This window comes from Anabrus simplex, chromosome 2, assembly GCF_040414725.1.
Source record: "Anabrus simplex isolate iqAnaSimp1 chromosome 2, ASM4041472v1, whole genome shotgun sequence".
Classification (NCBI taxonomy): domain Eukaryota; kingdom Metazoa; phylum Arthropoda; class Insecta; order Orthoptera; family Tettigoniidae; genus Anabrus; species Anabrus simplex.
This window is the reverse complement of record NC_090266.1, coordinates 345,593,619-345,606,419: the sequence shown is the minus strand read 5'-3', so window position 1 is coordinate 345,606,419 and position 12,801 is coordinate 345,593,619. Positions and strand designations below refer to the sequence as shown.

At 38.7% G+C, this 12,801-nt stretch overlaps 1 protein-coding gene across 1 annotated transcript in view; it reads right to left on the bottom strand.

Annotated features, from left to right (window-relative positions):
• Positions 1 to 12,801, bottom strand: part of LOC136864133 (Bardet-Biedl syndrome 2 protein) — a 220,991-nt gene that overhangs the window by 168,686 nt on the left and 39,504 nt on the right. The window contains exons 4-5 of the mRNA XM_067140753.2: positions 4,200 to 4,382; positions 2,471 to 2,693 (exon numbers count right to left, since the gene is read on the bottom strand). Of these exons, the coding sequence (XP_066996854.1) occupies positions 2,471 to 2,693; positions 4,200 to 4,382 (406 nt within the window). The remainder of the gene's footprint in view (positions 1 to 2,470; positions 2,694 to 4,199; positions 4,383 to 12,801) is intronic.

Here is a 12,801-nt window from a genome sequence, read left to right as displayed (position 1 = left end):
ATTTAAGTAAAATTTACGATTCCACCTATTCGATACAACATACTTTTGCAATGCAGTTTTACATTACAGTTTAATATTTATTTGATACCAGTGTCGACCCTGTTCGGGATCATTGAATAATGAACACTAACAATGGAAAGTTTCCAAAAGCCGCAGCTGAAACTGACAAAGTTCAACACTCCAACATCTACAGCCAATCTCTCTCTTGTCTTTCCCTCAATTCTGAGGATCATGATCTCCGAGGAGGCTATCGGTCAGTTTTCTCCATCTCTTGCGGTCCTCAACCAGACGTGCTGCATCAAAGATGTTCAACCCAGTTATACTCTTGACAATGTTCGACCATCGAATGGGAACTCATCCATGATAACAGGCAATACAGGTCCAATTGCTCCGCAATGAACTGAGAAATCTTCATCGCCCTTTTCTTACAAATACTTATTTGACCTTCATGCACATTAATTGCCTTCAGCATCTTAGATATCTACTTGAAGTTCACGTTTTCTAATTTATTTACATCATGTATGATGACATTTTCTTTACATCAGCATCAGCGAGGTCATACAACCGTCAGGACTTGTGTGAAAGATATGCATTTTAGCAACAATTAGTACCTAGAAATCTATTAGTTTTACTCTAACGGCATATAATTGCCATATTTTGAAGCACTTGTGCTTATTTTAGGTCATCTGTATAACTTATTAGCGTTAAGCAAGGTCATACATCTGCCAGAACTTGTGTGCAAGATACACATTTTAAGACCAATTAGTACCTAAAAATATATTAGTATTACTCTAACAGCATATAATTAATATATTCTGAAGCCTTTGTACTTATTTTACAAACTTTTATCATATTTGTGTCTACTTAATTCATATTGTTTAGCACTTCACAAGGTCATACAACCTTTAGAACTTGTATGAAAGATACACATCTAAGAACTTTAGTGTCTGGAGTCAGCTATAGCCACTCTATAATGGCATCCAATTTGCCATACTCTTAAAGTATTCGTGCTTATCTATAAACTTTTATCATCTTTGTGTCTCATCATCAGCATCCAACCTTTTAACTTGACAGTGTCATATTTGTCTATTTTAATCTTAACGTTAAGTTAAAATTGTATTGTTTTAGAACCTTTCGACTGAACTGTACAATGTATGTTTATGGCTAATTATGACCCCGAACAGGGTTGAATCTGGTACCAAATAAATATTAAACTGTAATGTAAAACTGCATTGCAAAAGTATGTTGTATTGAATAGGTGGAATCGTAAATTTTAATTAAATATATATGTAAATAAGAAAAGCAATGCGTGCAACAAATATTCTTTTTCAGGAACAAACATCAACATGGTCACTGAACGATACAACACAGAAGCTAGTGTTTGGCGGACTCAACTTGTGTGTGTTGGTAGGTTAATGCCAGATGAACAAATTGACGTATGTGTCAAATTCATACGCTGCGTACTGTTCGCTGGTGCCATCTTTTAGTGAAACTGAAAAAGACCTATGCATACACCTGGTACTACCGTGCAACTTAAGTGGTACATGAATCTGCAAATACAAATACGATTCATTCCTTGTATGCCACAGTTTAGGTCAGAGCTGTTACTTTGTAATTCCTACTCCTCTCCTGTACTACACCAATTACGGAACAGGAAAATCCAGATATAAGGATGGAGCTGATTGCTGCTAAAAGGGGTAAAACACTAAGATTAGACGACCCCTCACCAGAATAATGGCTGTGATAGTTGTCCAAAAGGTTAAAGTAACACAATTATAAGCTGCCTCCCACATTATAATCAGTTGACTCTTTATAACTTTCCATAAAAAATACCTAAATAAAAAATTATAATCCAAAATATGCAGAGGATAATTCAAATCAAATACACTGAGGTTTCAGAATAAGAGTTGCAAGAAGATACTTCTACAGTATGCACAACATACTCATTTTATTCAGGCTCGCTTGCAGCTGCATCGTGGTACTGGGCACACACCGCTCACCTGCAGTGGGGTGATTCTCCACTTCTTTGCACTCGGCAGACCTTGCATTCGGAGCTTATCAGTATTTGTTAGTGGGTGAGCAAAATGTCTGTGCCCATGTGATTGTGTCGCTCAGCAGCGGGGCTGTGGTGATGTTCAGCTGTGCATGCATAATGCAAGAAATAGCCAACATCTCAAAAGAAGATTTGCAAAGAGGCAATTAAAATTTAAGATGTTACAATGCTTGTATCACAGCACAAGGAGAACGTTCCCAACATCTTATTTAAAAAAATAATTTTACTCATGTAGCCTTATCCGTTCATCCACTTTACATTGATGCATGAGAACATGTGCATAACGGCCCACTAAAAGGCATCATGGTGCGGCTGCAAGCAGACCCAAACAAAATGATTACCCTGTACATACACCTAAAATTATCACTAAGCCACATGAAATATAATAGAAAATTCATTACCTAATGTACCACTTACCTTCTCCATCTACAGAGCAACAAATGAGGTCATTTTTCCCCAAAAGTCTGTAATCACCTTCCACTATTCCTGCTATAGCATGATTCAAATTATCTTTGAAAATAACCTCTCCAGTTCGACTGCTTCGAGCATCGATTTTTCCATTGGACCATCCTGTAATTAGTTCTTCTACACCATCACCATCAAGATCATAACCATAAATGGCTACAGCACGATTTTTGGACTAGATTAAAAGAAAAAGATAGAACATCAGTTCATACTACACTTCAGAGAAACCTCAACATAACATGAAAACACTAATCGGGACCTCCCAAAACCCACTATCTCCTTAAGAATAGTCTGTATTTGGTAAGATGGCAAACTGATACAAATATCTCTCTCTTGATGTCCCAGGCTGAACAGGATAACCAAACGCATGACTTTTAGCTCCAAAGAAAATAAGTTAAGATACTTAGCTATATTCCTGAGAGCACATTAATATACATAAATATTAATCTACATTGGAAAATCTTCCATCTTGACAAGTCTCCATCATACAGTGTGCCAAAAAATATAAGAACATTTGCTTTTTTTTTGGCTTGTGGCTTTACGTCGCACCGACACAGATAGGTCTTATGGCGACAATGGGATAGGAAAGGCCTAGGAGTTGGAAGGAAGCGGCCATGGCTTTAATTAAGGTAATTAAGGAACCCCACTGTCGGCAACCCTGAAGATGGTTTTCCGTGGTTTCGCATTTTCACACCAGGCTAATGGTAGGGCTGTACCTTAATTAAGGCCATGGCCACTTCCTTCCCACTCCTAGCCCCTTCCTATCCTATCTGTGTCAGTGTGACATTAAAAATTAAAAAAAAAAAAAAACAGTGTCCTGATATTCTGTACATGGTTAGGCATAGCGGCTCCAGAGTCAAATGCAAGTTACACACCAGTCTACATTGGAATGCGGGCTCAAGTTTGGTGTGGTAAGACTTCTGACCTACAAAGCTGTCTCACAAGATAGCACAAGCCTGCAAAAATATGGCAAGAATTATGTGTCACTGGACACTGTGAAACAATGGTGCAAATATTTTGAGAAAGGATACAACAGCAGCAGAGATGACTCAAGATCTGGACATGGCCACTGTGTCGTAACATCAGATACAATTGCACAGACTGAAGCAATGATTCAATAAGATCAATACTAGTACTGATGACAGTCTGGCTCAGTGCACACAATAATTCACAAACACGTGAAAGTTCTGAGTAAAATGGGTTCCTACGTTTCAAGAGAGGATAAGAAACATCAGAGAGTTGGCACTGCACTCACTAATCCATTGTGTTATCAGAGCATAATGCATTTCTGTACTGCACTGTTACCACCAACGACACGAAGTGTCATCACTACAACCCAAAGACACAATGTCACACCCTACGGTCACCATCCTGAAAGAAAGCAGGTCAAGACTGTCGGCATCCATGGCGGAAAGGTGTTGATGTCGTTTCAATTTATGATGCCATTTACTCAATGAATTCATTAAACATGGGCAAAGTATTAACACGGACCATAACTGTGAAACACTAACACATGTGTCATGCAATAACAAGTAGCACACATGCGCAGTATCTTGAGGATTTTAACTAGCTATTTTTATATGTATATTTCTCCTAAATTTCAAGGCCAATCACATCCACTTTACCAGGAGAACGTATATAATGTGCTTACAAAGAATGAAATCAGCTACATGTCACTAACCTTAACTCGCCAGAGCCTTTGTAATTTCTCATATACACCAACAGTTCCATTTGCCAGTCCATACCCAAATTTACTGCCTTGAAATGCAGCGAGAGAAGTAACAGCTTCAGTTTCAGTCTGTTCACTGATCATATTGTCTTCCTTGAAGACTCGGATGTCAAAATCTTCTGAACCCACAATTAACTGTAAAGAAAATTTCAGATAATTTTGTCAGTTACATCAGACTAGACTCAAATTAAAACTGTAAGGTGACCTCAAGATATCTTTGGGACATACTACTAAGTTTTAATATCTATCTCTTCTAGATTTCATTCTTTAAAACTAAGAGATATTCTTCTCTATTCATGAAATTAAAACAGCAAAATGGTTATGTCTCTTCAATGACTGTAGAATCAGTGGGATATTCTGATGGGTGTAACCACAGTTTCAAAACCACTACTTTGCACTACATCATTAGAATGGTCAACACAATACACCCTGTGAGGGTTTCAGACAATAACAAGGAAGACGAAGGAAAAAGGTGAACTGAGGCACTAAAACATACCTGTAAATGATAAGCTGTAACACAGCAAAAACCACTTTCTCATTGTTGTGGGGGAAAACCAAAAGCAGACAAAGTGTTGGCAATATTCTAAGTTAAAAATGTAAGTGGACAAATGAAACATCTCTGTCAGACAAAAAGTGTGGTTTTAAAATTGTCAGCAGGCACCCAGAAGCTTTATCTTCAAACGGAAACATGGTTCTCACCCAATCTTTTACGAATGTGAGCAAGCTGGATGCTACCGACCCTCATTATCTCGAGCAGCGTAGAGGATACTGTATCTGCTCTGGAAAAATGACCATGGCATAAAATGGGAATTTTTTACATCTTATCATTGTGGACTGTTCCTGAGAATAGCTTTGGAACCCTGGTCAAAGCAATTTGTGGGTAAAGAGTTTGACAGTAGCTCACTTGACATACTACAAACTTCAGTCCTGTATGAGTTATCCGCCTAGTGCGCACAAATTTCTACGATGAATAAACAAATGAGATTAAGTGTAAGAGAGAAGCAGGAAGTGTGTGCTTATAAAAAACAGTGTTGTATTGCTAGCCAGTGAACCACAGCAAACCACTTTCTCAATGTTGCCAAGGAAAACCACAAGCAGACAAAGTGATGACTATATTCTAAGTTAAAAACGTAAGTGGACAGAGGAAATATCTCTGTCAGCCAAAAAACTGAGGGGAAGTAAGTGTGAGAAGCTAGACGAAGCTGTGGTTATTTGGATACCCCAAGTCAACGCAATAAACAAAATGGCAACCGATGAGGTCATTAAGGAACAAGCAAAGCTCATTGGTGACAAATTAGGCATTACAAACATGACATACAGCAACTGTTGGGTATTTTGTTTGAAAACAAAATGCCACGGGTTGATGTAGCATGTGAAGCACGGTGAGAAAACAGAAATTGTCCCGGCGGTTGTTCGTTGTCGGCAGTTACTCGTTTCAGAGTTTACATATTTCCTGTCTAATAGCTCACTTCAATTCACAGCAGTTTGTGTTTAAACTTCCGATGACTGTACAGGTCAATTCTTGCGTAGAACATACGTCTACACATCGCGCAGCTGAGGGATAGTGGAGTTCTTGGCTGGGTTTTGCGAAGTTTGTGTTCCTGTCGCTTAATATCTTCATGTCTGCGGCATTATTATTCTAAGTGTTGAACTGAATAAGCACAGACAATTTGCCGCAAAAGTAAACGGTCCTTGGCAAGCGTTTCCCAGGTTTGTGGGCTTATTTCTGCCATCTTTCAGGTTTGTTTCAGTTGGTCTTTGAAACGTCTCAGGGGGGCACCCTGTGGTCTTGAACCACAGCCAAGTTCACCATAGAGGATCTGGCGTTGGTAGTCTGGTGTCATTCATACGGCGCACATGTCCAGCTCATCTGAGGCGATGGCAAATGACCAATGCTTCTATACTCTTAGCACATGCTTTCTCGAGAACATCAACATTAGAGACATAGTTTTCACCCTTGATGTTCGTGATGGGGCGTAGTTTTTGCCAGTGAAAGCGCTCCAGCTTTTTGATGTCAGGCGGTATAAGGTCCATGTTTCACAGCCATAGAGAAGTGCAGAGATGACTACAGCCTGGTACACCATTAGTTTTGTGCAAATTGTAAGGTTTTTATTCCTGAAAACTCTGCGTGATAGTCGGCCTAAGGCCACACAGGCTGCACAAAGCCTGTTTTCCACATCCTGTTCTGAAGTGCAGCTCTTTGACAAGATACTCCCAAGGTAAGTGAAGTGGTCTACTTGTTCTAGTTTGGTGTTTGAGATGGTAATGTTAAATACTGGGATGTTAGTCCCTGGTGCAGGCTGAGTGAGTACCTTGGTTGTTTTGGCATTGATGGTGAGGCCAAAAAAGTCATATGCATCATTGAAACTGTTGACCGACTGTTGGAGTTCCTCAGATGTAAGAGCCAGTGATGCAGTATCAGCAGCATACTGCATTTAAGAGGCCACCATCAAAACAATATTTAACTTCTATACTGGGGTTGTCTGTTGTTTCATAAAGCATGGCCACCAGATACAAGGCAAACACAGTTGCAGCAAGTACGCAACCCTGCTTCAATCCATGTGTGATTGGGAATGGTTCGAAGAAGTTGTTTTGATGGAGAATCTGTCCAGTCATAACATCATGAAGTGCTTGCACCAGACCCATAAAATGCTCAGGACAGCCAAAGCGTCTCAGAACTGCCCACATAGCAAGTCTTGGAACACTATCGAAAGGCTTTACCAGGTCATAAAACGGAAAATAGAGAGGCTTCTGTTGTTCTCTGCATTTCTTTTGCAATTACCTTGCACAAAAGATCAAATCAACAGTACCTCTGGAGGCTTGGAAACTGCATTGAGACTCTGGTAGAGTCCTCTTGGAGATGACTTGCAAGCGGCTAAGCAGGATCCTTGCGAGAATTTTACCTACAATGGATAACACAGAAATGCCACGATAGTTGTCACATATACTACAGTCACCTTTCTTGAAAATAGTGATGATACTGGCATTTTTGAGATCGCCAGCTACTTTTTAGGTTTCCCAAATTGAGAGGATGAGGGTGAAGAGCCTCGTTTTTAGGGGTAGGATTCCACCTTGAATTAGTTCCAGAGGGATGTTGTCTGATCCAGATAGTTACCTAGGTTTCAGCCTATCAAGCGCCACACAGAATTCCTGATAAGTTGGTGGCATCGCCATCCATGGTTGAGGGGGAAGTTGTGGCACATCCCATAGAAAGTCATCGGCAGCAGTGGAACTTCGGTTTAAAAGAGTGGAGAAGTGTTCCTTCCAGCGCTCCAGGATGTCTCTACAATCAGTAAGGGTGTTAGCACCATCAACTGTTTTCAGAGTTCCAATCGAAGAGCGAGATGGACCGCAGATCTCTTTTATTCCCGCGTAGAAGTTCCGCATGTCTCTGGCATCAGACAGACTTTGGAGTTCTAGAGCCTTTTCCTGCCAAGAGTTCTTCTTCATTTCTCTTATTTGAGTTTGACATTGCTGTTTCAGATCTTGAAACACAGCTTTCTTCACGATGGATGATGGATCTTGAAGAAGGAATAGATGGGCTTCCCGTTTCGCACTGATAAGGCTCAGAATTTCTTCTTTGTTGTCCTCGAAACAGTCTTGCCTCTTTGTTTCCTCATAGCTGATGATTTCCTTAGCTGATTCAATGATAGCCCTTTCAAGTGTTGACCATTCTTGCTCCGCATCATTTGTGCATACTGGATTGCTTGCCAATCGGTTCACGATTGCATTTTGGAAGTCTGACGATGTGGTTTTATCTGAGAGTTTGAAAGTGGCAAACTTGCGTCGGGGCTTGCTTGGGTGATGCACAGTTGGTTTCTGATGGAAGGATATTCTGAGTCGACAGATCAAAAATTTATAATATGTGGCAGTTGTTCAAGAGGGCTGTTAAAACATTTCAAAACTATATTCAAAATGACAATGTAAGTGATGTGTACAATATGGATGAAAATGCAACCTTATGGAACAATATACTGTAAATTGCTACTGTAAAGAGTTGCAAGAAATCTAAGGGAAGAATAACCTTTGCCACTTCGTACCAGTGCCAATGGAAGTGATAAAAGAAAGGTGACAGCCTGCTAAACCTCAGTGTTTCAGAAATTTTAACCCATCAGTTTACACTGATTACAGAAAGGCATGGATGACAGCTGTCAAATTAAACAAATGGATCAGAGATTTCAACAATAACATGAGAATAAGGAATTGCAATGCGTAACTCATACTTGACAGGGTGCCACGTCACACAATTCCAGGTAATATAAGCAAAAACAGGGTGGAATTTTTTCCTTTATAATGAACTGGATATCTTCAGCCTTTGGATGCAGGAATAATCAAAAGTTTTAAAGTACATTATAGATGGTATCAAGTGAAGAAAACAAAGCATTCAACAGAACAATGATGGGGATTATGTTCTCACATTCTTGTTAAAGCATGTTCTGTTCTACATATTTTTTTTTTTTTTGCTAGTGGCTTTACGTTGCACTGACACAGATAGGTCATGTTCTACATTAACTTTGCATGGAAGAAGTTTCAGCTCCAACAATACGGAACTGCTGGTCCCACCTGAAATTACTACTAGAGCTGATTCATCTGAGTAATCAATCCACAAGCATTAGAGGAAACTCTTGAATGTCTCCACAATGGAGCAACTCTCACTGCAGAACAACCATAGCAACGGACCAAGAAGAGCCAGTGATTCAGGAACTTTCCATTGACAACAATATCAATTTAGTGAAACCACCAGAAAGTTCACGTGAAGGTGAAAATGAAAGAGAAATACCTGAGCTAGTGCATGAAAAGACCAAAAATACAGAATCTGAAGTGTCTGTAGACCTTTTGCTTGGTTATTTTGAACATAATTACCGGTACTTCTCCCTGGAAATCCACGATCACCTCATTGCCATTCATTCAGGCATTTCAGCTCACAGTGAGATCCGTAAAAGTTCAGTCCAAAATTGATTCATTTAATGTGCAGGTTCATTGCTGTGTGTGTATCAGATATGTACAGTATACTCTGCTGAAATCATTATTCAGACCTGAATAAATGTAGTTTATTGTCCTTATAACTGTATAATATTTGCATGCAACATCTCTCACGGTATTTTACGAATACAAAATATCTGGATAAATTAAAAGGTGAATTAATACTAATCCAGAAAATCCCAGTAGAGTATATAACTACAAAGCATAAGTCATTCAAATTAATGTTTTAAGGTGTGACTTTGAGTTAACGCCACCCTCTTCATTGCATCAAATAATCTATGAACAAATGAAGGCATTTTAACAAGGGATAACTGTACAATATTGTTTATGTTGCATAAATTTGTCGATGATTATGAATTGATGATGTCCATAACAAGTAAAAATAAATAATGATTGTACTTGTCCCCAGTGACACTTAAGTATCTTATGGGAATTTTTCTGCACTTATCCAAGCTGTAATAGTGTGTTACCTTCAGCAACTTTCTTTGGGCAGAAGTCAGTTTTTTTTGCTCCAGTCTTGGTCTTGGAAGATAGTTGTGCGGGGGGGGGGAATCCTGTTGGTAATATTCTGTTTTGTGGAGAGGAGAATGTTGTGGGCATTGACTTTGTACATTGGAAAGCGAAGGGGAAGTGCTGCTTCTTCAATCTTAAATGTATTTTGTGTATCGGGAGTAAATATAAGTTAATGATTTTGATGAAATGAAAGTAAGGAATTAAAATAAAGCATATCTTTAAGACAATATTTTTAGTGATAAATAAAAACCTACTAAAATGTCTCGATTGGTGAAGATGCTGCGTAAATTCAACAGAAAAGTACATCCAGAGTAGCTGCCTGTGGAATTCATTAAGCAGTAATCCATAAAGTGTGAAATATTGTTCTGTAGGAAATTACTCTGTTCCATGGATTGGGGAGAGGAAGTATGGGGGTGATAGGAATGTTGTGGGCATTGACTCTGTTCAATGGGGAGGGGAGTGAAAGTGCTGTTACTTCATCTTATAATGTATTCTAGTGTATTACAGAATAAATGTAAATTAATAATTTTGATGAAATAAAAGTATGGGATTGAATTAAAGAGTATCTTGTCAAACATTATTTTTAGTGATAAATAGGAAACAGATTTTTATGTAAATAAATAACTTTTTTGTGTATAGATAAAAGACTATGACAAAAATTCTGACCTTGAACACATATAAGTTAGGAAATTTGTTTAGAAGGGTTATAGGGAGATATATTCAGGGAAACAGGGTGGCCTAGGAAGCAGTGTTAAGGGAACAGTGAACTGGAAATCAAGTAGGGATGACATAAAAATGTTAGTGCTCAACTGCAGAAGTATTGTAAAGAGAGGAATAGAATTAAGTAATTTAATATATATATACTTACCAGATATTGTAATAGGAGTTAAATCATGGCCGAGAAATGATATAATGGATGCAAAAATTTTCTCACGGAACTGGAGGATGTATCGTAGAGATAGGATAGGAATGGTAAGAGGGGGAGTATTCATTCTGGTGAAAGAAGAATTTGTAAGCTATGAAATTCTAGGGGTAAGGCTCATCTCTAAAGATAATAGGCAACTTGATATCTTTGGAGTGTACAGACCAGGAGAGGGTAGCGCAGATGCATATTCAGAATTATTTGATAAGATAATCAGCTTATGGGAAACGATAAGGAAAGGAACGCGTGATTGTAGCAGGTGATCTAAATTCACCAAATGTCAATTGGGAAGGTAATGCGAATGACAGGAAGCATGACCAACAAATGGCAAATAAGTTAATATGGGAAGGGCACCTGATTCAGAAAGTAATGGAAACAACTAGAGGGAAGAATATTCTGGATGTGATGCTGGTAAATAAAACCAGATGAGCTCTATAGAGAAACTGAAGTAATAGATGGTATTAGTGATCGCGAAGCTGTTTATGTGGTAATTAAAAATAAATGTGAAAGAAAGGAAGATATTAAAATTAGGACTATTAGGCAGTACCATATGGCTAATAAAACAGGCATGAGGGAGTTTTTAATAAGTAACTATGATCGGTGGAAAACAGTAAATAAAAATGTAAACAGACTCTGGGATGGAGTTAAAGCAATTGTTGAGGAATGTGAAAATAGGTTTGTACCTTTGAAGGTGGTAAGGAATGGTAAAGATCCACTATATTATAACAGAGAAGTAAAGAGACTAAAAAGGAGGTGCAGGTTGGAAAGAAATAGAGTTAGAAATGGCTGTGGAAGTAAGGAGAAATTGAAGGAACTTACTAGGAAATTGAATCTAACAAAGAAGTCATCTAAGGATAACATCATAGCAAGCATAATTGGTGGCCATACAAATTTTAGTGAAAAATGGAAGATTGAAGAGGTGGAAAAACTAAAAAAATGCGATGGTGTTGGCGCGTCGTGGAGTGAGGTTACGTCGCGGCACAGGAAAGTGTCGCTAACTAGGCCTAATTCATCTGGAAATCAACCTACAGTAACGAACAAATTCAGCGTTTTACACAAAGTTCGGGAAGAGCAAGGAAGCACTTCTTTCTCCCGAGATGCGAGTTCATCGACGAAAAACCGCCGAATTCACGCCGATAACGTGATCAAGAAAGTAAGGAAGGAGAAGAAAGTGAAACTGTTTGGTGATAGTCACGGTCGAGGCCTTTCAGCAAATATAGCAGAGTTGCGAGCCGACAGTGAAGTGACAGGTGTTATTCAACCAGGTGCCCCCTTTTCAGAAGTAGTGAAACCCCTCTTGAGAAATGCTGATAAACTCTCGTCAAACGACGTCATAGTTATTGTCGGTGGAACCAACGACGTAGCAAGAAATGAAGGCCATCAGGCTGCAAGTATTCTGAAAAGGACTCCAGGTAAGCTGACCCATACAAATGTGATAGTGACAAACGTACCCCATAGACATGATTTAACAGACTGGTCAATTGTGAATAAAGCTGTCAAGGACACAAATGAGAAATTCAGGCAAATATGTAGTCATTTCAAAAATGTTACACTGTTAGACATTAGTAAATTAAACCGAACCTCTCATACGAGGCATGGCATGCACTTGAATGGACTTGGGAAGCAATATGTAAGCAAGTTAATAAGTAACATCATTACAAGTAAAGATCAGGAAAAGACTGTCCTAGAACTACCTAGTCCGGGAAACGTGTGTTAGATTCTGGACCCAATAACATTTCAATCGAAAATGTGGGTCCAGAATTAAATACCGGTAATGACTTGGAGGGTAGGAATAGGCGGTTCAAAATATTTCATCAGAACATTCAATGTCTTAAAAATAAAATTTTAGAATTACAAGTAATTTTAAATTCAATACAGGATGTTATGTTTATCTGTTTGGATGAACATTGGTGTAATAATGATGAACTTGAACTCATTAATATTGAAGGTTATTATCTGGCAAGTAATTACAGTCGGGTTAATAAAGAGCATGGGGGAGTTTGTATTTTTGCTAAGTCAGGAATTAAGGATCTTGAAGTGCATAATTCTGAATTAGATTTTGAACTAACTTCAGTGGAATTTAAGCTTCCCTATGGTAAAAGGGTAATTCTGTTAACCGTGTACCATTCACCGGAC